This window comes from Macaca nemestrina, chromosome 7 (assembly GCF_043159975.1).
Source record: "Macaca nemestrina isolate mMacNem1 chromosome 7, mMacNem.hap1, whole genome shotgun sequence".
NCBI classification, from domain to species: Eukaryota; Metazoa; Chordata; class Mammalia; order Primates; family Cercopithecidae; genus Macaca; species Macaca nemestrina.
Window position 1 is genome coordinate 90,228,022 of NC_092131.1, and position 26,076 is coordinate 90,254,097.

General features: G+C 44.2%; 2 protein-coding genes across 8 annotated transcripts in view; both read right to left on the reverse strand.

Moving 5' to 3' along the window:
• The window catches only part of LOC105499251 (leucine rich repeat kinase 1), a 154,786-nt gene that overhangs the window by 125,231 nt on the left and 3,479 nt on the right, over positions 1 to 26,076 (reverse strand). For 5 of the 7 annotated variants that reach the window (XM_011771766.3, XM_071100553.1, XM_071100555.1 and 2 more), the window contains one exon: positions 23,067 to 23,285. In XM_011771766.3, coding sequence (XP_011770068.2) covers positions 23,067 to 23,163 — 97 coding nt within the window. In that variant the 5' untranslated portion in view covers positions 23,164 to 23,285. Of the gene's footprint in view, positions 1 to 23,066; positions 23,286 to 24,845; positions 25,026 to 26,076 lie in introns of all 7 variants that reach the window. The other 2 variants (XM_011771762.3, XM_011771764.3) reach the window with 1 other exon arrangement.
• On the reverse strand, positions 1,022 to 18,734 carry LOC139364143 (putative uncharacterized protein encoded by LINC00596). The gene is made up of 3 exons (XM_071099447.1): positions 18,602 to 18,734; positions 15,691 to 15,895; positions 1,022 to 1,648 (listed from the first exon to the last, which is right to left on the reverse strand). Exons 1-3 carry the CDS (start codon positions 18,732 to 18,734, stop codon positions 1,591 to 1,593), a joined length of 396 nt encoding a protein of 131 aa, XP_070955548.1. The 3' UTR covers positions 1,022 to 1,590.

The window sequence follows — 26,076 nt, forward strand, 5'->3', positions numbered from 1 at the left end:
TGCCTAATCCTGCGTTTTGTTTGATTTGAAAATTGGAGGCTGGGTATGGTGGCTCGTACCTTTAATCCCAGCACTTTGGGAGGCTGAGGTGGGCGGATCACAAGGTCAGGAGATGGAGACCATCTTGGCCAACTTGGTGAAACCCCATCTCTACTAAAATACAAAAAATTAGCCAGGCATGGTGGTGCGGGCCTGTAATCCCAGCTACTTGGGAGGCTGAGGCAGGGGAATCACTTGAAGCTGGGAGGCGGAGGTTGCAGTGAGCTGAGATCATGCCACTGCACTCCAGCCTGGTGACAGAGCAAGACTCCATCTAAAAAAAAAAAAAAAAGAAAGAAAGAAAGAAAGATAATTGGAATGTTATTTTTCTCATTGATTTGTTAATGCTCTTTGCAAATGAAGGAAAACAGCTCTTTGGAATCTATGATGGAAATAATTTCTACCTATTTGTTGACTGACACTTAAGAAGGACTTTGCTACTGAATAGTTCTAATTAGTATGTTGTTCAACATTCATTCAACTTCTCCTAAATTTACAATGTCTAGGTTTTGTGCTGTGCCTAGAAAAATGTCCTTTACTCCAAAACTGTTTAGTTTCATCATTTTCCTAGACTTTTAGTGGTATTCATTTTTATGCTTAAGACATCTAGGGTTATTTGTTACAGCACATATTAGGAATCCCCCAAATGCCCACGAAAAGGAGACTGGCTATATAATTGAGTTGCATCCATGCCCTAGATTTGATCCATCTGAAATTGATTTTGGAGTGGGAATGAGAAAGCAATATGTTACCCCTATGCTATTCCCAAATAAACCTTTCCTGGACTAATTTTAATTCTAACTAGCAAGGCAAAATCAATGTGCATTTTGGCCTATTTTCACATTGCCACTCCTGTTCCATTGCTTTCTCTGTGCATTCCCTCGCTAGTCTCCAATCCCAGTCATTACTGTGGCATTGGAATAAATTTTAGCATGTGCTGCAACTATCTCCTCCCCTCCTCTCATCCCATCCCCTCCCCGACCCGAACTTTCCTGGCTATTTTCATAGGTTTATTTCTCTAGGTAAAATTTATTATACTTTTTTCATCTTCCAAAAAGAAATCCTGTTTGTATTCTAATTGAGAATGCATTAAATGATAGGCTCAATTTGTGAGAATTCATATATTTACAATATTAAGTGTTCCTGCACAAGAAGATGATATGTTATGTTATTTTTCTTACTCAAATATCCTGTATGTCAAGAGTTTAAGGTTCTCTTCAGGTAGGCCTGATATATTTATCACTATTTCCTCTAGGTACTTTATATTTAACATATTCATTTAATAATTAAGAGAAAAAAGCAGAGCACTTCCTTTATAGCCTCTTTGAATATTCAAAGTTTCATTTCAGTTTTCTGTGTTCTTAGATAGATCTTGATAGGGCATCTAATTATGGGTTAACAACGACCAGATACTATGCCGACACTAACAGCACCTAGAAATTGATAAGGAAAATCAGAGTTTCTCAAAAATTGATTAATAAAGAATATGAAGGCTGGGTGCAGTGGCTCATGCCTATAATCCCAGCACTTTGGGAAGCTGAGGCAGGTGGATCACCTGAGATCAGGAGTTCGAGACCAGCCTGGCCAACATGGTGAAACCCCTTCTCTTCTAAAAATACAAAAATTAGCCGGGCATGGTGGTGGGTGTCTAATCCAAGCTACTCAGGAGGCTAAGGCAGGATAATTGTTTGAACCCAGGAGGCGGAGGTTGGAGTGAGCTGAGATTGTGCCATTGCACTCTGGCCTGAGTGACAGAGCAAGACTGTCTAAAAAAATAAAATAAAATAAAAATATGAAGAGATAGTTTTTTAAAAAGTAAATATAACTACCTCTTACACGTGCTAAAACATGCTTGACCACACTCATCGTAAGAGAAGTGCATATTCAAACTAGGCTGGGACACCGTTTTTCACATATCAGATTAGGAAAAAGCAAACATTTGGTAGTAAATACTTGTCAGCCTCTGGGAAACAGACAAGCACACACGTTTTCAGGGATAGGGGCATAAACAGTAAAAACTCTCCTGAAGGGTTACTTAGCAACATCTGTCAGATTTTTAGAAGCATATGCCATTTGACCCATTACTTTGGGAACGTATTGTATAGATACGCTTCTATACATGGAAATAGACATCTAGCATTATTTGTTACAGCACATATTAGGAATCACCCGAATGCCCATGAAGAGGAGACTGCCTGTATAACTGAGTTGCATCCATGTCATAGAATACTATGCAGTTGACTAAAAGAAGGCCAATGACGCCCTTAATGTGTGAAAGAAACAGGCAAGGTAAAGAACAGCATCTGTGATCAGCTACATTTTGTGTAAAAGAGGGGAAAAGTCAGACTCTATCTTTGTTTTGCTTCTTTACATATAAAAAATCTCTGGAAGGATGTAAGAATCTCAGAATTGTAGATCGATACTTATGATTTTTGAACCATATGACCGTCTGACATTTTCAGACAACTAAAGTTTTAACATATTGGCAAGGGAAAAAACATGAGGTCATGTTTTCTTCCTTTTCCTCTGCGTGTCTTCCAGGCTGAGATATACACCCTCAAGTTCAAACAACAGAAATTGACTCCAGCTGAGTTGTCTCAATTCTGGGACTGCCATCTGCTTTCCAAACACAAAAGCAAGCACACAAAATAGAAGCAAAAAAGCCAAGATCAGGAGTCCTCCGTAGCCCATAAAATTTAGGCTAGTGTATACCATGTGAGGATTTGAGGTGAACCCAGTGAGTGACTACAGTGTAGCCTCCAAAAGGTTAAAGCAAATGCCACAAACCCATCCTTGTAAAAGATAATTCTGAACAGAAGTGAAAGCCTGCCTACCCCGCCCCTTTGACCTAAGATACAAACTGTGAGAAGATCCTCAGTCTGAGCAAGAGTTAACATTCCCTGGGTGCTGCACTGCTCTGCAGCTGGGTTTTTGGTGCATAGCTGAGTTCGATCAATGCTGTGCTGTGGTTGTTGCATTCACAGCTCTTTTCCTGGATGGAGAAGCCTGCTTGCGTATGGTGCAAACTTCCTCCGTTTAGTACAAACTCTGACTGAACAATAGGTCTCCTCCTTTTTTTTCATGAGCAATATCCTGATATTAAAACAAGAAATTCCATGATTCCTCAGCAACCATCAACACTCCAAGAATGGGGCCCCACTGTGAGGCCCCATGCCCACCCAAACCTCACTGACAGCCCCCCTTCACGATTTTTCTCTGACCTGTGTTCAAGGCATTCATTATGAATGGTTGGAGGCTGAACATTTAAAAGATATGATCACGACTGGGCGCGGTGGCTCATACCTGTAATCCCAGCACTTTGGGAGGCCGAGGTGGGCAGATTACCTGAGGTCAGGAATTCGAGAGCAGCCTGACTAACCTGGTGAAATCCTGTCTCTACCAAAAATACAAAAATTAGCTGGGCATACTGGCAGGTGCCTGTAATCCCAGCTACTTGGAAGGCTGAGGCAGGAGAATCACTTGAACCCGGGAGGTGAAGGTTGAAGTGAGCCGAGATCACACCATTGCACTCCAGCATGGGCGACAAGAGCAGGACTTCATCTCAAAAACAACAACAACAGCAAAAAACAAAACAAAACAAAATGATACGATCACTTGCAAACAAATGATCACAAAAATGCCAAGAACTGAGGAGGAACTAACCTTATTTTTAGCTTAAAAAAAAAAGAACCAAATAAAAAGGGACATTATCTAAGATTCAGTTCAGTAAGGTTCCAATAGTCTTTGTAACTTCCTAAATCTACTGCTTGTTTATTTAAATTTTTAGAAATCATATGGCAATAACAATAAAGATAGAAATGTGTTGTTCTGTAGAAATTTAGGGGAGAAAGAGAGAAGAGAAACATTATTTTGTGAAGGCAGTGAGTAAATATTCAAAGGAAACACTTAGGTTAATTCACTTAACCCCATCAGGTACTAGTATAATCTCCGTTTACAGATGAAGAAAGAGGTCCCCAGAGATTCAGTGACTTGACCAAGGGAGGGGGCAGAATTTCCACTCTAAACCACTAACTTAATTTTTATTAAAAAGGCAGAAAACAATGACTCAGCAAGCTTTTACACCCCCTTGGAGTAAAACAAAAAGATTAAAATTATACTTGAAGGAAAGGCAGGCCATCTTGTCAGAAGATGTAAGAAGGGGAAATGATTCACTTTACATAGACTGTTGCCTTAGGCCCAGGAGTCTTTATATAAGATCCCAATTTGGAACATACCAAGACAGTTTGTGCATATTTTTATTAAGGCACTTCTGAGTTACTCTGCAAAAACCGGGAAAAAAGCGCCTTCCAGACTTGTTGAAAAGGGATGTCCAGCACTACAGGTTGATCAATAAGCGCTGGCGGATGGAGAACCCTGGGAATTGTCCAGCATGGACATGGAGGCCGTCTCTGGGCGAGTGCACCCCCCCACCTGCCCACTGTGAGCAGAGAGGCCCCATGACCACCCACGACTGCTACCAACAGAATCAGAGGGGGACTCTGGGCACCACATCGTCAGCCCTGTTTACTCCATGAATTTTCAAACTTCATACCAGTTTTCTTCAGTGAGACATACAGGTTTTGTAATTTGGAAAAAAAAGAAAAAAAAAGCATTCTGAAGATGAAGCAAGGAAAGATTTGGACTTTAATTAAAATATTTTTATTTAAAATGTTAATTAAACAGCTTTAATTTTGATGATTGGATTTGAGGGTCATCACATTTCAGTGTACACACATTTGAAAATGAAGACTGGCCACATTTTAAATTCATGTCTTCCATCACTTTAAGCCATGCCTTCTCTAGGTTAGAGCCAAATAAAATCAGACTCCCCATTTTGTAAGGACCCTACTTTTTTATCATTGTAATATTATTATCATTTTCGCTAATAGAAATAGAGTCCAGCTGAGGCTACATAATTTGCCCAACAGAGAAAGAGAAAAAAAAGGCCATTTTTCTGAGGGTCTACCTAGCATGTGCACTTAGTCTGGTGCTAAGCATTCCGCAAACAGATTCTAACCATGCCCCTGTTACAGATAGGACTAGCTGTGGAGGCATCAGGATTTGCACCCAGTTCCTTCCGACTGTAGAGCCCAGGTTCTTGACACTCTCACTCAGTATTTCCTGCACGTGCACACCTTGGAGATGCCCAGGAGATGCTGGAAGATGAGATCAAGACAGCAGGCTGAGTCCGGCTGTAGCTACCACCTCCTGCTCCAAATCCTTAGAAATTATTACAAATATCAACAAACCGGCCGGGCGCAGTGGCTCAAGCCTGTAATCCCAGCACTTTGGGAGGCCGAGACGGGCGGATCACGAGGTCAGGAGATCGAGACCATCCTGGCTAACACGGTGAAACCCCGTCTCTACTAAAAAAAATACAAAAAACTAGCCGGGCGAGGTGGCGGGCGCCTGTAGTCCCAGCTACTCGGAAGGCTGAGGCAGGAGAATGACGTAAACCCGGGAGGCGGAGCTTGCGGTGAGCTGAGATCCAGGCACTGCATTCCAGCCTGGGCGACAGAGCGAGACTCCGTCTCAAAAAAACAAAAACAAAAAAACCAAATATCAACAAGCCTTATTAGCATGGGAAAGGAAGGAGCAACCTAAGAAGACCAGAGTCCATTGTGCATGAGGTGGAGAAGGCTTGGGAGTGCTCCGAAGCTGTTGGGGGACATGGGAAGCAAGAGGGCCCCCAGGTCACCAGCAAGGCGACTGGGAGGAGTGGGGAGCCATAGTGGGCAGACTCCTGTGGATCTGGCCCCTCTCCAGCTTATGCCAGGGAGCCTGGGACTGATGGGTCTACACTCGATGTGGGCTAAAGAGAAAGTGTGGTGGGCAACTCCCAGGAGGTACATGGAGCCTACCACCCGGAAGACATGGTCTGGATGTCCCCAAGGCAGGCTGCTGCAGTCCCCTGGCCCTCCTCTTAGCAGGCTACTGTGACAAATGCTGTGTTCACAGACAGCTACGGGGAATCCCAAACAGAACACTCAGCATCCACCCAGGCACCCACACACATTTGAGGAAGAGCAGCACCGTGAAGAGAAGCACCAACTCCACTAACCGAGTCAGCACACAGGCAGGCCGCAGGTCAGCAGGAAGAGACATCCCACCTTACACACACACACACACACACACACACAGAGACATAGACACACACACACACACACACACAGACACACACACACACACAGAGACATAGACACAGACACACAGACACACACACACACACACGGAGACACAGACACACACAGACACAGGCACCCACACACATTTGAGGAAGAGCAGCACCGTAAAGAGAAGCACCAACTCCACTAACCGAGTCAGCACACAGGCAGGCCGCAGGTCAGCAGGAAGACACATCCCACCTTACACACACACACACACACACACACACACACACACAGACACACACACAGAGACATAGACACACACACACACACACAAACAGATACACACAGACACAGACACACACACAGAGACATAGACACACACAGACACACACACACAGACACACAGACACACAGACACACACACACAGACACAGACACACACAGACACACACAGAGACACAGACACACACAGACTCAGGCACACACACAGACACACACACACACAGAGACACAGACACACACACACACAGAGACATAGACACACACAGACACAGACACACACACACAGACACAGGCACACACACAGACACACACACACAGACACAGACACACACACAGACACAGACACACACAGAGACACAGACACACACAGACTCAGGCACACACACAGACACACAAAGACACACACAGACACACAGACACATTCATACAGACACAGACACACACGAACACACACAGAGACACAGACACACACAAACACACAGACACACACATAGACACACATACAGACACACACAGACACACACATGCACACATAGATACACACATAGACACACACATAGACACGCAGACACACACACAAAGAGACACACACACACACAAAGAAAATAAGCTGGTTTATGTTCCCTATTTATGTAGCCAAGGGCACAGTCTCATTGGAAGCAGACTGATCACCTAGGGGAGAGGCTGTGTCATATTTCACCGCTGTCCCCCTTGGGCCTCAGAGTCCCCAGGAAGAGGTGAGCAGCTGATGGTGACAATGTCTGTGCAAGGCAGGGTCTAGCCAGGTCAGAGAGTCTGCACGTCTTGCTGCATCCTTACATTACTGCTCAGGGGAAGCCTACACAAATCACACAGTCACTGAGATGAGGGAGCTTTGGTCTCTCCTGGTTCACAACACAGCTTGGTATTAGCAACTGTTCATCCTTATCCTGGAGGAAAAGATGGAGTTAGCATGGGAGCTTCCCTAAGCAGAATCTCAGGCTCCAGCTTTCCAGCACCTCCAGGGCCCTTCTCTATGCAGAATTAATGTTAGCAGAGCAAGAATGAACTCAGAATAAATATTACTAATGTCTTGGAGAGAAACGGGAGGATGCAGCATCCACAAACAAGAATCAACTAAAACTCTTGAAAATTAATACGAGAAGAGTTGCACTGTGAAGCACAGTAGGTGGGCTGCAGAGCAGAGACACTGCTACAGGACAAATCAGGAATCTGGAAGACCAAGAGGAGGATGCAGCACCAAAAGATAAGGAGGCTGGGAGTAGAGATAAAAGAGTGAGAGATATCGAAGATATTTCTTGAAGTTTTCCAAAATGTGTCTAATAAGAATTTCAGAAGCATATACTTAAATAAAGAAGAATAATTCTCAAGTTGCAAAAATATGAATCCTCTGAAGTGACAGGATACTAGTCCAGAAGTTGAAAAAAAGGAGGAGTAAATTTAGAAAAAAGAATAATAAAGGACTAGCGAAATAAATAATCTTATGGAAAGACTGATCAACAAAAGAATGAGAGAGAGAGAGCAGGACATGTGAGGACACACAAGCAATATCTGGAACAAAAAGATAAAGCTACATTAGAGAACTTAAAATCATGGCATCATCAGCAAAGGACACAGGGGTTCTTGGAGAAACAGTGCATTGTGCATCTGGGACAGTATATGACAACCTGGCCCTGGACGTCTTGTCACGTCAGAAAGCAAGGAAGTTATCAAAGACTCCTGGAGTCATGCCAAAAGATAGAGGAAGCTACTCAGGGGGCCTACTGGCAAAAGGGGAAGAGTTTTAGCATCAAGAATCCAATAAATTAAAATCCATGAGTTCATAATGATACCAAGGGGAAAAAAAACCCACCTTCATTGGCGGCCTTCAAAAGGTGCTAGGAAATTGACTTATTTTCAGGAGAATGAATAAGAAAAGTAAGAGAAAAAAACCCAACGATTTACCCTGACTTTGCTTTACAAACTGTAACTCAAGGTACCACAGAGCTGATGGAAGAAATTTCTTCTTTAGAGATGCCTTTCAGCTAATAAATGAAGAAGGAAAGATAGACTTAAAATAACACCACTTTACAACCTTGAATTAAATAATTGATCTAAGCAACCATCAATGACTGATAAAACCATTGTGTGAAAAGTCGAAAAACCATTAGGACATTTATAATGAGTGACTGTGCTGACACCAATGAAAATCATTAAAAAACTCTAAACATCAGAGAGAGGCAATTAGACATTATGTGACTAAGTGATGCAAGAGGAAGTATACACCATCTATTGGGCATTTTTGCCAAACCACTTACTAAATCTAATCAGATCTCTGGATCTACAAAAACATAGGGAATGTGGGAACATGTCAGGCCTCACATAGAAATGCAGTTGCCAAAATTCAGACTGTGGAAAATTGCAAAGGACAAACAATGTGGCTTTATCAACAATGAAACTGCAAGGAAAAAGAAATTGAGGGAATAAGATAGAAATTAAGAGACTTAGGAACTGTACTGTCCCATGTCCCAGCATGCAGGGGCACTGACTAACAAACCTGACTCAAACAAACCAGCAATAAAAACAGAGACAATCCAGGACATTTGAACACTGACTAGATATTTGATATTTTGACTTATTTATTTATTTTTATTTATTTATTTTGAGATGGAGTTTCACTCTTGTTGCCCAGGATAGAGTGCAATGGCATAATCTGGGCTCACTGTAACCTCCATCTCCTGGGTTCAAGCGATTCTCCTGTCTCAGTCTCCCGAGCAGCTGGGATTACAGGTGCCTGCCACCGTAACTGGCTAATTTTTTGTATTTTTAGTAGAGACGAGGTTTCTCCATGTTAGTCGGGTTGATCCCAAACTCCTGACCTCAGGTGATCCACCCACCTCAGCCTCCCAAAGTCCTGGGATTACAGGCGTGAGCCACTGTGCCCGGCCCTCTCCAGCCAAGGGTCCAGCCTGGGTCTCCCCTCTCAGAAGCCTAGCCTGTCAATAGCATGCTATTGTGGGCATACATTAACATACATTTTTAAACATACATTTAAATGTATGTTAAATGTATTTTTTTTTCTTTTTTAGACTTCTTAAGCTATAAGTATGGAATTGGGTTCTAAACCATCTGGAAAGAGATAGAAGGGGATTTACATGGATGCAGATTGATCATGTGGGGGAAGGAGGGAGGAGGGCAGAAGGTGGGTTACCTGCATGGGAGGAGTAAGTTCCAGTGGAGGGGGAATTGAGTTAACAATAGTTTGTGGTCTATTTTCAAAAAGCTAGAAGAGTGGCTTTTGCATGTTCTCAACACCAAGAAATGATAAATATTTGAGGTGATGGATATGCTAATTATCCTTATTTGATCATTACATATTATATACATATATCCAAATATCACTCTGTATCCCATAGACAAGCACAATTATTACATGTCAACTAAAAACAAGAGGGTTAAAAAAAGATTGCCCATGTGTGATAATTACTGAAATTGGGTAATGGGTAAAAAGGGGTCCATTTTTAATATTCTCTCTACTTGTATACTGTGTTCAAAAGTTTCTGTAATAAAAAATCTTAAAAAAGTGACCAGGCACGGTGGCTCATGTCTGTAATCCCGGCACTTTGGGAGGCTGAGGCAAGTGGATCACTTGAGCTCAGGAGTTTGAGACCAACCTGGGAAACATGGTGAAACCCCATCTCTAGAAAAAAAACAAAAATTAGCCAGGCGTCGTGGTGTATGCCTGTAGTCTCTGCTACTTAGGGGGATGAGGTAGGAGGATCGCTTAAGCCCAGGCTGTTAAGGCTGCTGTAGTGAGCCTAGAGGTCGCCACTTCATTCCTGCTGGGATGACAGAGTGAGACCCTGTCTCTAAGTAAATAAATAAGTAAATAAATAAATAAACATTTAAAAAAAAAAAGAAATCTAAGATAAAAATATAACATTTTAAAGTTCCACATAGCTAAAGACTTATGAAAAGGGAAAAATATGACATTTTGAATTCAGGCCTAAAAACTGTGGTTTCTGAGGCCAAGAAAAAGGGGAACTAAGTATTAACCCTGATTCTTTGGAAGAGAGGGCAATTGAAAGACTAAGTCTGGGTGGGGGGCGGGAATGGGTACTTTTCATTGTATTCCCTTTTGTACTTTTAAATTGTATGTAAGTAAATTGTGTGCAATTCATCTATTAAAAATTAATAAGATAGTTTAAAAATATATTTAAAAATCCTGAACCATTATGAACTTCATGCTAAAATATTCAAAAATCTAGATTAAATGGATAACTATCTAAAAACTGTATTGCGTAAAATAACTCAAGAAGAAATAGAACATTTAAATAAAACTATAACCTTCTTTTTTTTTTTTTTTTGAGACGGAGTCTCGCTCTGTCGCCCAGGCTGGAGTGCAGTGGCCGGATCTCAGCTCACTGCAAGCTCCGCCTCCCGGGTTCACACCATTCTCCTGCTTCAGCCTCCCGAGTAGCTGGGACTACAGGCGCCCGCCACCGCGCCCGGCTAGTTTTTTGTATTTTTTAGTAGAGACGGGGTTTCACCGTGTTAGCCAGGCTGGTCTCAAACTCCTGACCTGGTGATCCGCCCGTCTCGGCCTCCCAAAGTGCTGGGATTACAGGCTTGAGCCACCATGCCCGGCCAAAATAAAACTATAACCTTTAAAGACAGAGAATCAATAGTGAGACATCTACCCATTAAAAAGCACCAGGCCTGTATGGTTTTATAGGCAAAGTGATATATCCCGCTTCTTGAAAAATATAGCACGTATTTATATTATCAAACTTATGTTGGTTGAAAAAGCAAGCTGCAAAAAGATTGGTATAGTATTAAAATATTTAATCCAACATTTTTGTATGGAAACTGTTCTGAAAGGAGCAGGATTGACAAAACAGAACTCTGGTTACCCCATCCCTACCACAGCTGGACAATGAGCCAGCTGAGAGATGTCCCCTTCTCCCAGCTGAAGTGAGAGCACCCAGGTTCAGTTTCCCACAGGTCTGGTGGCTGCATCATAGAGGACTGCACATCCCACAGACCCCGAGTTGCCCCATGTAAGCAGCCAGCACCCACAGCTAGCATGCTATTGACAGGCTAGGCTCTGAGAGGGAAGACCCAGGCTGGACCCTTGGCTGGAGTAGAACCCCGCCCCATCCAGCCCTATCCAGTAGAGGCCCTGTAATAGCTTTCTGTTAAAGGAGAGGCTGGGGGCCACATGTCACACCATCTTCCAGATTCAGGCTTTGTGATTTTCTTTCTCTTAATAAAGCCTATTCCCTAACCTCAGTGGATGATATTGTGGAGTTCATGCCAATCCCCACACAGTAAGTGGTAGCCCAGAGCGGATTCACCTGGCAAGGCAGAAACAACACCACAAACATACACATACAGCCATAAGGGATTCACACGAACTTCAGAATAATGGCTACCCTTGGAGTTGAAGGAGAGCAGTGATCAGGCAGCGATCCAAAGGGGTTCTGGCTGTACCTGTAAGGTTTGACTTCTTAAAATATTTTCTTTGAGGCAAAAATGACAAAATATTAATGTTAGCTAAATCTGAGTGATGGGTACATCTTTGATTCTTCCTTCCTTTACTCCTCACTCACCTAACCCATATCAAAGCCTGCTCCTGCAAGAAGAACCACCAGCTGGGCCCTGCCTAGATTCCTGACCCACAGAAACCTGGGAAATGGTAATTTGTTGTTCTTTCAAGCCAACAAGTGATAGGGTGGTTTGTTACATACTTGTGCATGGATACCCACACAAGTCCTGATAGCTTTCTTTTGAAACCTATTCTCAGTGCATTCTCTTCTTCCCACTCCCACCCCACCATCCTGGCCCCCTTGGTGCCTTCTCTCCAGAGCTCTGGCAATAGCCTTCTAATTCCCTAAACAAGATCATGCTGCTCCTCAGATATTTCCATCAACCTTGGAACAAAATCTACACTCCTGCTGTGAAGGCTCACCTCTCCAGCCCCATTTGGTGCTTCTCTCACTCTGCCCCAACTGCACAGGTCATCTTGCAGTCACTCAAACCTACCGATCTCATTCCCACTGCCTAGCCTTTGCACTCACTGATGCCTTGCCAGGAGCACCATTTCCCAGCTCCTTTGAAGGACTGACCTCCTGATTCCATTCACTTCATTCTCTGTAAATGCCACCTCCCCCCAGACACCTTCCCTGATCTCTGATCATAGGCAATAGTGCCCTATGCCTGTCACTCTCCATCCCTGCAGCCTGGTTGATTTCTGTCATGGCCCTGTTCGCTCTTGACAGTAGAGTGCAGGTTTATTTACTGTGTTTGCCCCGCTGGAATAGAAGCATCATGAGGACATTTTCCTGGCTTCCCAGGGCCCTGACCATAGCAGGCTCTGACATAGCCTGGAGTGTATGACTAAGACTAGGCACAGGAGGGAGGGCTGGGCATATCATTCTCTGTTATTTTCAGTATGTTTGATAAACACTCTTCTTCCCAGCCTTCCTGTGGCTGCCTCCTTCTGGTCAACTGAGCAGACCTGAGATTCAACATCAATGCCTTACCTAATAACAAATAAAAATGGCCACATTGTGCCTCTTTTGTACATGATGTTACTCTAATGCTTCATTGAGCATCACTCTCTGGTTTTCTTCTTCCTTCCTTTTTTTTTTTGAGACAGTTTCTTGCTGTGTCACCCAGGCTGAAATGCAGTGGTGTGATCTCTGCTTACTGAGATCTCTGCCTCCCAGGCTCAAGCAATCCTCCCACCTCAGCCCCCACAAAGTAGCTGGGACCACAGGTGTGTGCCACCATGACTGGCTAATTTTTTTTTTTTTTTTGTAGAGACGGAGTTTTGCCATGTTTCCCAGGCTGGTCTCAAACTCCTGAGCTCAAGCGATCCATTTGCTCGGTCTCCCAGAGTGCGGGGATTACAGGCATGAGCTACCTTGCTCAGCTCTCTTGCTCTCTGCTGTCTACTTTTCCTGCTACAATTGGAAGCCCTGTAAGAGCAGAGGCCACACTCCTGCTGTGTCCCCAGCATCCGGAACAGTGTCCTCCACAAATGGGTGCATAAGAATGGTTGAAATAATCATGCTGAATTAATAAAGACAAACACAAAGCTGGGGCTTAGAAGAAATATAGAGAATGCAGAGGTCATTAAAAAGAACTTCAAAAATAAGTGCCAGTGAAAAATATTTTTCTGCCAGTGTTTTCACTGACTTAGTATCCTAGGAAATTGCTTTCTTTGTAATTTATAGACATTCTTTGCCTACAAAGTCAGCTGACTGCAAATTTCCCTAATAATGCTTTGAATCATATAATTATTGATTTGTCTGGAATTCACTGTAAAATGTTGGTTTCAATACATGATTTTGACTTTTTAAATAAATAAATAAGAATTAACTGAGAAGATAAGACTGACACCAAAATAAAATAAAATAAATGGCAATTAGGATCCTTTGGGAAATTCAAGAAAATACTGCATACATAACACAGGAACAAAATGCTATGAAAATAAACAACCAAGAACAGGAAAGAGTTTTGGAAATTAAGATTGAGTTCCAAAATGAAATGCTCAATAGAGAGGTTAGAAGATAAAGTCAGGCAAATCTTTTTTTTTTTTTTTTTTTTTTTTTTGAGATGGAGTCTGGCTGTGTTGCCCAGGCTGGAGAGCAGTGGTATGATCTCGGCTCACTGCAACCTCTGCTTCCCAGGTTCAAGCGATTCTCCTGCCTCAGCCTCCTGAGTAGCTGGGACTACAGGTGTGTGCCACCATGCCCAGCTAAGTTTTATATTTTTAGTAGAGACGGGGTTTCGCTATGTTGGCCAGGCTGGTCTGGAACTCCTGACCTCAAGTGATCCGCCCACCTCAGCCTCCCAAAGTGCTGGGATTACCAGCGTGAGTTACTGGGACTTGTCAAAAGTTTATAAACATTAAGAAACAGAACAACAGTTGGAAAATGTGAGTGAAAAGATAAGCAACCTGTATCTTAATTAATAGGAGTTCCAGAAAAACAAACAAAACAAAACTATAGCGAAAGCAGAAGAGAAAAATATTATCAAATAAAATACAAGAAATGTCCCAGGCATGAAAAGGATACATGCTTGGCCTACCCAGTGCCAAGCAGCAGGAATGGAAAAGGACCCTCACCCAGGTCTTTCCCTGGGAAATTTTGGAAGACCAAGCACACAGGGAAGATTCTAAAAGCTTCTGAGAGGGAAAACCAGGTCACCACAGAGCAGTGAGAATAACACCACATCAGAGGACAATGGAGAAGGTTCCAAAGGCAGAGGATTCCAATTGAGATTGCAGGAGAAGGCGAAATAAAGATGCCCTCAGGAATGCGGAGTCTCTTGCAGGAGCCTCCCAGGAGCTCTTTCTTAGGCATTTTCTTGCTGATGCATTCCAATTAAATCGAAGGGTGCAAAGTAAGAGTCCTGGGTGGGGGTGGGAGGTGGATGGAGGTAGCAGGGAGTGGGGGTGGTGCTCGTCTTCAGGGCCCCACAGAATACTGAGTCTCCAGGCACTTGTCATCACGAAGGGAACATATTATTTAAAGTCACAAATGCAACCTAGGGATGAGTCAGCCCCAAAAGAATGAAATGCAGAGGGAGCAGCAGATAGATGGGGTGCAAAAGGGAAGGAAATATTCATTTATCATGGCAGGAAGTCAACAGACACGTTTCAACAGATCAGCAATAGAGAGGTGCAGGCATCTTCTTTATATTGAGAAATGGTAATTACCTGAAGAACTAGAACCAGAAACAGGAACTAACAACTCTTTTGGTAGTTGACACTGGGGCAGGGCCTTGTTGCTTTTCCTATGTTATAGTCCCTTCTGTCTGACAGCCTTCATTAACCAGGGGTATGCATTCCTTTGGTAATTTTTAATGTGCTTATTCTGTGATCCTGCCATTCTTCTGGGGCATATGAAGTAATATTCCACTCTTGGAAGCAAAAGGTAGAAAGGATCTAAAGACATTTTAATAATAGATTGATGAAACATGGTTGTATTCACACCAAATGTGGTGCATATAGAGGGAACTCATACTCAAGAGAAAAGAAGACATACTCAAGAGAAAAAAGTTGCACAATAATATGTACAGCTGAATATGCATGTAAAACCAGAAATATACACAAAAAGAATCATACTTGTGCTTCAGAAGAGGTTAGGAAGAAAACATACTCAGGCTGGGCACGGTGGCTCATGCCTGTAATCCCAGCACTTTGGGAGGCCGAGGCAAGTGAATCACTTGAGGTCAGGAGTTCTAGACCAGCCTGGGAACATGGTGAAACCCCATCTTGCTAAAAATAGAAAAATTTCCTGGGCATGGTGGCACGCGCCTGTAATCCCAGCTACTCAGGAGGCTGAGGCAGGAGAATTGCTCGAACCCAGGAGGTAGAGGTTGCAGTGAGCCGAGATTGCGCCATTGCACTCCAGCCTGGGTGACAAGAACGAAACTCCGTGTCAAAACAAACAAATAAAAGAAAACACACTCAGCTAACAGTGATTACCCATGGGTGTGATGGAAAGGGGGCCAAGAATAACTGTGGCTTTCTCCTTATCATTTCAATCCACTGTGCGAATTGTGGAATTCCATATAAATAACTTTTTTCTTAACCTTCAGGGTGGAGTCAGGCACCAGGAGAATGCTCGTAGTCCACTGTCAGGTAGGGGCTCTTCGCTTGCTTCTTATTTTTGAACCCATGGGTGCTTGTGATGTTTGCACGGAGACTGGGGTGACTGCCCACTGGAGCCATTTAAGCCTGGAAGCTGGGGTGGGGGCAAAATGACTGGAGGAGCCCTGCTCTGGCCTCCCCCATCCAGCAGAGTGAGGTCCCGCAGGTGTGAACCACCTGTGACCACCCACTTATCTCTCCGAGTTCACATGGCTGTGTCAAGTCCAAACTAAGCTGCCAACAGGAACTTCAGAGAGCCATTCTCATCCATTTATATTCAATTTCTAACCTCAAATTTGCATCGTCACGTGGTTCCATATTTAAAATAATTGATTAAAATATTATCTGCCTTTAAATATCTCTAAGTCACTGAAAAGTTCAAAGTGTCATGTAAATTATTTTTGTTCTTGGTTCTCTGAAACGACCAGGTAGGTGATTTTAAGCCAACATTTGGCAACATGCCATGGCCCCTGGGTGCTGGATGTTGAATGAAGGATGAGAGGATGTCGCCAGGCACAACCCCAGCAGCATTAGCGAAAGGAAATGCAATCCTCAAAAGTTCTTTACAGTTGAAAATATAAGTTCTGATTAATGTGTGCTTCATTGTGCAGCATAAGGGTGATGAGCTCAGGAAGGATTCTATTGCTTGAGATGTGTGTTTCTGTTTGGTTTTTTTCTTTTCTTCTTTATGACAAATGTCACCTAATAAGTAGCAACATGGCTACTAAGTAGAATCTGGACACACTGAACCCAAGGGTGGCCTGAATAGTGAAGGGACTCAGAATTGGGGCTTCCAAAGAATAACAGCAGCTCCTTATTTTCATTCATCAAACTTTCCAAAAATGTGCGTGCAATTCACACACTCAAGTTTAAACTTACATGGCATTGGGAGTGGTGGGGTGGGAGGGCTCCATTCCCAGAGAACTAAAGAATTTCATAAAAATCCCTAGTGATGGCTCCTTCAAAGTCTGACTCAAGCAAACCAAGAGGGGTAAAAATCCTTGTCCCTCTGCTCAGGGGCCTAGGGATGCCCACACGGACATCTCCCTGCTGTCAGGCTGCTGACCTCTTTATGGGGGCCAGGGCAGATGGCTGGTAAGAAAATCTTCTCTCTTGGTGGCTGAATGCATGCCAAGTGAGCCTGGGCTGCTCCCTAGCAAGCACAGAGGCCACTAGATAGGGCTGCCCTGCACACCCCACATAAAGGAGGCCAAGTTAGGAGCAAGTGTGGAGTGGGGGAGGCCGGGCAGGGGGTAAGAACTGGGGCTCCGGTGAGCCACCACCTTCAGGCTCGGGCCACCTAGAATGGGGTGGATCAGTGGGGGTACTCCTGAGAGCTCGTCCATGGCAGGGTGGGGAGGCAGGTAGGGGCAGCTCTCCCCATGGACCCAGGTGTGTATGGCCGAATAATTAGGCCACATACAGAGAAGTCAAAAAGCTATTGTGATATCTAAGTGGAACATGTAAAGTTGCTGACGGCCTGTCAGTGGGATGGCTTACTCAGCCTAAAAAGGAATTTGCAGGGAGGGCAACACATTTGCTTTTATTGACTCCAAGAAATGGGTTAAGGGATTCCGATCTGTCTAAATGAATAAAGCCAGGCATGAGGAGAGTCCCACAGCATCCACTTCCTACCAGAGCTGTCCACAGAAAGGCATTGTTGCTAGGGAGTCAGTTCCCCATTGCTACAAGTAAGCAAGCACATTACGGACAAGTAATTAGGAGAAGATCTAAGCCTCAGGTTAAAACGAATGTTCAAAGGCTCATCAAGGCCTGGAGCATCTGTAGCTGGGCTCTGCTTTGTGAGTGTGAAGCACAGCTGTGCTAACTGCCACCTGCATGGATGGACGCACACAGCCGCCTCGCCCGCCACCTGGGCCACCAATCAGCCTCCCTGTCCTTCTCCTCACTCATTAAAAGATTCCTGACCAGACGTGGCTGTGTGCTCCCTGGAGGGGCTGGCCTGCTCCTGCAGCCAGGCTGGAATCTCCTTTGCTGCAAGGCCCTGCCTGCCCTGATTCCTGTGGCTCCCATGGTGTGAATACAGCTCAGCACGTTCAGGCAGGACACCAACAGGAGGAACAAGTCAGAGATGTGGGCTGGCTCATCAGTGGGGATCTGTCCTTTGTAGACTTTCCTGCTATGGCCTGACAAGAAGGCCGGCTGCCACCCTAGAGGCTCTTCCTAATTCGACCTATTTCCTACTTCTATTTCTGGAAGGCAGGAGGACCCCCACTTGAGCAAACCTCTTAGCTCCTATATTAAGAAGTTGTATTTCAAATGCAGATTTGAAAAAGCCAAAGGAGAAAAAAACAAGACATTGGAAGTAGCCATGAAACAACCTGGAATTTGAAGACCTTCTGGAATGTTCCTTCTCCTCCTTTGGCCCATGCTGGGTCCGGTGGTGGGCAGGGCTCTGAGAGGTGTGTGACCGTGGCAGGGCTTTCAGGACCGAAGCGATGGCCACTCACAGAGAGCTGGGGGTGCGAGCCCCTGCTTGGGTGATGTCTGATCAAGCTCCACCCACCCTCTGCAATCCAGAAGTCTCCCCAAGTATTCTCCACCTGAATTATCTGGAAGTTTCCTGACTTCCCTACTTTCCAGGACAGCTCTCCTTGGCTGGCAGGACTGGTTTTTCCACTCTGGCTGGTGTTAGACATACTCAGAAGAATGAACATCTAATGACATATTTGTCAAAGTAGTGCGCGCCCTGCAGCCCATGCCCAGTATCTCATTGACAGCTGCTCTGTCAGCTGGCAAACTCTACGCCCATCAAAACTTTCCAGCCATTCCTCCTGCACCACAGGCGAGCTGACTGCTGCCGGTGCTAATGAGGTGGAGATTGTCACACACCTTCCTGGGACACAATTGTGTTGCACAAACACACAGCGGGCCGCACGGCAGGGCAGACACATACAGACCCCAGCCCCATACCAGCTGGGTAAAGCCCCCTACATCCAGGAACTTTGAAAGGATTAACCATTCTAAACAAACATGAGCTGAGGTCACGCAAGTCACAACAGGTAGGGGGTGTGAAAAGGCAAGCCTAGTACACAAATGAAAAATTTAAAATACCATTACCCCAACATCCAAAAGTATACACTGTTTTTTAAAGTGTGGGTCTTTTTCTAAAGTGTACTCGGAAGTATACTAAGAACATTATTGTTTTCAAACACGTTATCTAACAAAGATTTTTAAAGCATGAGAAAACTGAACCTACATAATTTTGAGTATCATTAATTTTCCTTCTGGCAGCCAACTTTTCTTAGCCGGAGCTGGAAATTAGGCCTGAACAGTCTGCCCTGAGTGAGGCTGGTGGATTTGGGGGGTAGGAGAGGGGAAACAGGACTCCCTATCATCCCAGGAAGTCTGGGAGAAGGTGGGATGGGACAAATCCAGCTTAGGCTCTGGGGACAGGCTCAGAGGGTGATTCCTGCAGGGGGATCAGCTGCAGTCATAGTAAGTCAAGTATTCCACATTTATTCCAGAAAGACATCAAAGCAAAGAGGCCAGTGGAAGCAGATCTAACTTTGGATGTAAGCACAGGAGGTTCACCGCTTAGATTCTAATCACGAATCATCAGTACTTAAATAAACAATAATTTTAAAATAGCTTGCAATATTATTGTTCTGGACGCAAAAGAAGGCAAAACAAAACAAAAAGCAATGTGTAGATATCGTAGGAAACATAAACAGCAGAGATGAGCAAAGCACAGTGACTGCAATCCCAGCACACACACGTGACCACACACCACCCTTTGAGCATTACCTGCTCCTTGGCTGTGGCCTTAGTGTACATATTTATTAATATATTCTGTGAAAATGAAGTCCAACATGCAATGCATTAAAATTGGGCTTTACAGAGGGGGCACTGTAGGCTTTAATCCTTGGAATTAATAAATTCTGTTAGTGAGCTCCAGGGCTGGGGCTCACAGGCTCAGTTCTGCTGGTACCACCTGTGGGACCTTAAAACTCTGAGTATGGGTATAAATTAGTAGCTTCTCACAAGATTCCTTATGAGGATTTGGTTATTATTGTAATCCATTAATATGTAATAGAATTTTCTTAATGCTAAATAGGGGACAGAACTTTCTGGGGCATGTCAGGCTATTTTCCTCTCCTCTTCAACTCTTGCTTTTCTGTGTTAGGTCACTGCACAAACACCTCCCTCATTCGCAGGGGGTCCCAGGGTGTCACTTCCCTGTCCTGTCTCTACTTCAAGCTCTTTGAATAGTACACAGTGAAGGCTGCTGCGGTCCCATCAGGGTCCTTGGCCCTTGTGTGTGTCTCTTGGGTTACACAGAACAGGAATGGCAGGGATTCCTGAGATCCCACTGGGGAAAGAGGCCTGGGGCAGAAAAGACTTTTCTGTGCCTGCTGTTTTCCATCAGAGCAGTCAGGAGAGGACATGTGCCAAGCTCAGATGCAGGCCTTTAGGGAGAATCACGGGGGGCTGGGTGGTGCCACACTTTGGTCTCTCAGAGCACCTTAACATTTTCTAGTTATCTGTCCTGCCACAAGCTTGGAGGTGGGGACGGGTTTGTCCAAAGCCCATTGTGCCCTGGTCCCTGGGACTTGTAAGAATCAGTGGGGGATCCCTGGGGACTTAGAAACGCAGGCTCTCTGTGCCTCAGGCCTCCTGAATGAGATTCTGCATTTCACCAGGATCCCCAGGGGACATGTGCACATGATAATTTGAGAAGTGCTGCTCTACGGGACTCAAACCATTTAGATGGGCTGATTCTCCACTTTAGCTACACATTAGAATCACTAGGGAACTTTTAAAAATCACCCATGCTGGCCAGGCGCCATGGTTCACTCTTGTAATCCCACCCCTTTGGGAGGCCGAGGTGGGTGGATCACTTGAGGTCAGGAATTCTAGACCAGCCTGGCCAACATGGTGAAACTTTGTCTCTACTAAAAGTACAAAAATTAGCTGGGCGTGGTGTTGCACGCCTGTAGTACCAGCTACTCAGGAGGCTGCGGCAGGAGAATCGCTTGAACCTGGGAGGTGGAAGTTGCAGTGAGCCGAGGTCATGCCACTGCACTTCAGCCTGAGTGACAGAGCAAGACACTATCTTTAAAAAAAAAAAAAAGAAAAAGAAAAAATTACCCATGCTTGCTCACTCATTGCCCCCCTGCCCCAAGATGCTGCTCTGGTGGGTCCAGGTGGTGCCATAGCCCTGCCGGTTTGAGTCACTACCCAGTGACTCTGTGGGCCATGGTTGAGAAGCACTCCTTTAGATCACCAACTGTTGACCAGGAGGGGGAGGGAGCAGCGCCTCCTGTGGGGCTTTTTCAGATGACACAGTCACCCACCCAACAGGCCCCAAACAGACCCAGGGTCCCTGTCCCCACCCTCATCCCTCAGGGCTGCCAAGAGGAGCAGCAGGAGGATAAGGGAGCCTCATGTGCACTGGAAATGTGGAGGTGCTACCCCCAAATCGGGGACAGTGTTCTATCACCCATGTCACCTCGATCTCACACTAACAGAGCAAGGCCTTTCTACCACACAACTGAAAAAAGACATATGTCTAAAACAAAGAAAAAGAAAATTTACAAAGATACAAGTTGAGCACTCTGGAAAGATTTATTGCTGGACAATGTCAAGAAGCAAATTCGTCTCCCATTTCATAATGTGATGGATGTGAAAAGACATCTTCCAGAAACATCACCCTGGTCAGCTGCTGGACATTTCAGATGGAGTGAAAACACTCAAACAACTGAACAAAGTGTCTGCCAAGCCAGGTACAGTGGCCGATCGTTACTTAACACGGTTAAGGGTACAAATGTGGGCCTCTCAGACTCAACATGTTGACACTTTCACCTGCCATAGTATGGCCTAGCATTTAAGAATGAGTGTTACAGCATTAAGACAGGGTTCAGGCGGCAATTCTGTGATTTCTGAGTTGTAGACCTTGAAGTTTCCAGGCTTCTCTTACCCTCATGTTCCTCAGCTATAAAACGGAAATAAAAGTACCATGTTCCAGGTTGTCATGAGGATTTTATGGCATTATTTTGTAAAGTTCTGAACTTTGTAGTGCCTGGTACATACTAAGGGATTAACAAATATTTATTAACAATGATATCCTATTGGTCTTAAAAGTGGTACAACTGTAGTGGAAAATCTGGCAGTATGTGCCGAGAGCTTAAAGATGTTCAAGACCAATAATTCAACTTCTGTAAACCTACATTACAGAAATAACCTTGAAACCAAGTATTAAGAAATGGGAAGGAAATGCTTTGGGTGGGAGTGAATAACTAGAAGCAACCCAAATGTCCCACAGGAGAATAAGGATTAGGACAATAACTGCACATAGCACTCCCGCAGAAGATGATGTTTCTTTTGGTTCTGAGTGCTGCCCAATTTATGAATCATTTTTTGATCAAATTATTAAATTGTAAAAAAAAAATAAAATAAATGAAATGATGCTTCACTTGATCATATGAGCTAGGTGGTGCCCTCGGTAAATGTCACTGATAGAAGGTTAAGAGAAAAAAGCAAGATACAACATTACATGCACCTTATAAGTGCAATAAAGTCAAAACAAAGTCCCTTAAACACAGAGAAGCAGACTAGGAAAGAACATGTCAAGATGCTCATTGTGCTTATGTTTCAGATAGCGGGATTCTGGATGATTCTTTTTCCTTCTTCCTTTTTTTAAATCAATTTTTCAATTTTTCCTTAATAAATATGTATCCTTTTTATAATGAAAAAACAAAACTAAATCTTTATTCTTAAAAGTTCTTTAACCCAACATGAAGTGATGTCCCAATTGTTAAGATCTGTGAGTCTGCAATCAATTTTGTACACGGTTCCTCAATTTTTAGAATTTAGGAATCCCAAGATACATTTTATGATGAAAGAGCACCAAATATGGACGTCTGATTTCCATTGGTTGAGAACCCCTTGTTCTTACATAGCCTAGACACCGTGCAGGATGAGCATGGCAGGTCACACCCAGGGAGGCATAAGCATGGCCCTGTCCTTACCGTTAAGCGTCTCCATGGCGCGTTCTGGACACACAGCTGACTCCTCCGGCCCCACACACCAGTACATGCTGGGTGGTCTTTGCGACATGCCAGCCATCAACCCTTGCAGCAGCCAATCTTCAAAGGCAGGTCCCGCTGTTGTCACTGCCACTGTCACTGGCCGTGGGGTGCATTAAGGCATGAACTCATAGCCATGGATGAGCAGAAAGCTTTCTTGTTCTGTTGGGTGAAAAACAATAAAATCAGAAAGCCTTTATAATTCCTGTCCCCCTCCCCTGCAAATATCTGCATGGGTTCATTGAGCTTTCCCTCTGCAATATTCCTTTTTGTAGTCCATCTATCCAGCCAAACCCATCAGGTGTGGTCAGTGGGAAGGCAGAGCTCCCGCATCCCATCTTGATGCTGGGCTCAGGTCTTGTCTACTTGAAAAGAGTCTCAATGAAACCCCAGACAATTGCAAAACACATACTAGTAACTGACTCAATCATCGTTCAGTCAACACACACCCCCGGTCACTTGCAAGGCAGCCAGGCTCTGTGTGAGGCTCAGTGGTGCCAAGATGGTTAAAGGAGGCTCTTGCCCTCAGAAGCACACTCCAATGGGGGTAGGGCAGATATAGTTAAGGTTGGTCACAATACAAGGCTCTCTTTTTGCCCAGGGCCAGTTCTTCTGGAAGCCAGAGGTGAGTATGTCATCCCAAAGGGGCAGTCAGGCAACAGTCCCAAAGACAGGGAGTTATTACTGGTTATGAAGTCAAGTTAGTGTGAGCTTTAGCAGGAAGCTAAATGACAGAGGTTAGCAGAAATGAGCCTCAAAAATTCTGCCCCTTTCCCAGGGCATATTTGGCAATGTCTGGAGACATTTTTGGTTGTCACAACTTGGTTGGGGGAGGGTGCTACAGGCATCTAATGGGTAGAGGTCAAGGATGCTGCTAAACATCCTACAATGCACAGGACTGTTATTTGCAACAAAGAATTATCTGGCCCCAAAAGTTCCAAAGCGGGGTTAGACTAATCTCTGACTAATCTCTGACTATGATAAACTGCTGAGACCAGGTGCTGCTCTTCTATGCTGGGCCCCCACTGACCTTGGAGTACCCCCCATGGGCATGGGTGCCCATCCTGGTACCGTGATTGAAGGACCAGAGGGAGGGTAAGACCCACGTCCAGCTCAGGCCTGACACGAGGTACTACCATAAGAAATGCCTGTGTGCCTATCAATATTCTTGTAGCGTATCCTATATGTAATGAAGTATGAGGTAATTAGCACCCCTTGTCTGTGTTCTCTCACATAGACAACTCTGAAACGGGGAGTGATAGTGCAGCCAAAAATATATTTTTAAATCAAGGTTATGTAAAAATAATGCCTAAGACAATCTGTAAAGGCAAAAGCACAGTGTGGATGTCAAAGGTGTGAATTGCCTCTGTCACATGTTAGCAGTGAACCCCCCAGCTGAAATTTATGTGTGTCTCAGTTTTTCACCTGTTAAAAATAGACATCTACCCTTATGCCCTGGCCTGCTGGTGGGGTTACTGTGTGAATTCAACTAAAGTAAAGTTTCTGCTGCCTCTCTGTACGACAGGGCTGGGGTGGTATACCTGCAGCATCAGTGTACAGAGTTGGAGACCAGTGGGTCTCTCACCTTCCCCTAATGAATAAGATCAGAATATCAATGCTGGAGGACAGATGCCAGCCTCACCAGTGGGTAGGTTCTAGAAGGTGCTGTGAGCAGTAGGAGCACAAAGTAAGATACAGGACAAGGTTGTGGGAATTTCTCACCTAAAAGCCTAGAAATCAGGCACCTGGCCCAGGTGGACTGGACTCTTCAAGGCAGGGGAAGGCGGAGCTAGAAAAGTCAGGCTCCAGCAGCCTTGTGTATGCTGCACATGTTTCTGAGCCAAAGAGGGATGGTCGAGAGAAACCATGTGTGGGAAACACCCGTGTTTGAAGTTGGGAAGCCTAAAAAGTCGAAGGAGGAAAGGAAAAACAATCAATCTGGGCAAAATTTAGGGGATGATTAAAGCCTTATAAATAGCAAAACCTGATTTGGAAAATCAATTTGTGACAGAGAGAGGAAGAGCCAGCAAGACAGAATCTGTTTTAAAATAAAGGTTCCAAATCACACATTCACATCCAGAAACTGAGAAGCACAGTTGCCATCTGCTTTCAGACACCTCTCCAAAACAGTACCACACATAACCAACAGCATTTCAAAAATCCAAATGCTAGACATTCTTCCTGAAAACAGAAGTGTCTTACCATACAATGTTTTTAAGTTTAAAAAAAAAATCTTAAAATTATTTCAGGCTAACCCTCACCCAGCACATTTTGTTCCCCTTTTTATTTTCAGTTTCCTTTTGAAAATCACTTTACCAGTGGAAGATTTTGCCCCTGGAGCAGTTTTAAAATTCTAATTAGTATTTTGGCTTATATTCTAAGGTAGAAGATTTAAGATGAAGTAATTCAAATTTTGCTCAATCTTTGCATTCAAATGGATCTTTACTTCCTCCTGCTTCTTTTGGGTTCAGATCAGTGCCAACAAATGATGGTTACAAATTACATGTTTTCATTATACACCCTAAAGAGGGCATCAACAGGTTTTCTGCAGTAATGATGGTTTAAATGATTTTTCAAAACCTCATCAATTTCCTTTTGCCAACTATTTATACCTGCATAAATGAACAAACCTAAATATTTAATGGAAAAGAAAATAGCCGGGTGTGGTGGCTCACATTTGTAATCCCAGTACTTTGGGAGGCTGAGGCAGGTGGATCACTTGAGGTCAGGAGTTCGAGATCAGCCTGGCCAACATAGTGAAAACCCATCTCTACTGAAAATACAAAAATTAGCTGGGTGTGGTGGTGGGCACCTGTAATCCCAGCTATATGGGAGGCTGAGGCATGAGAATCATTTGAACTCAGGGAGGTGAAAGTTGCAGTGAGCCAATATTGTGCCACTGCACTCCAGCCTGGGTGATAGAGCAAGACTCTAGAGAAAAGAAAAGAGAGGA

Excerpts from the sequence above, each read along its gene's own strand:
- LOC139364143 (XM_071099447.1), bottom strand. The coding sequence starts at position 18,734 with ATGTCTAACACCAGCCAGAGTGGAAAAACCAGTCCTGCCAGCCAAGGA. Across the intron at positions 15,896-18,601 it reads AGACTTCTGGATTGCAGAGG|CTGAGTGTGTTTTCTTTTAT; the intron begins GTGGGTGGAGCT and ends AATCACTGTTAG. Across the intron at positions 1,649-15,690 it reads TCTATTTTTAGCAAGATGGG|AAGAGAAGGGGTTTCACCAT; the intron begins GTTTCACCATGT and ends TTGTATTTTTAG.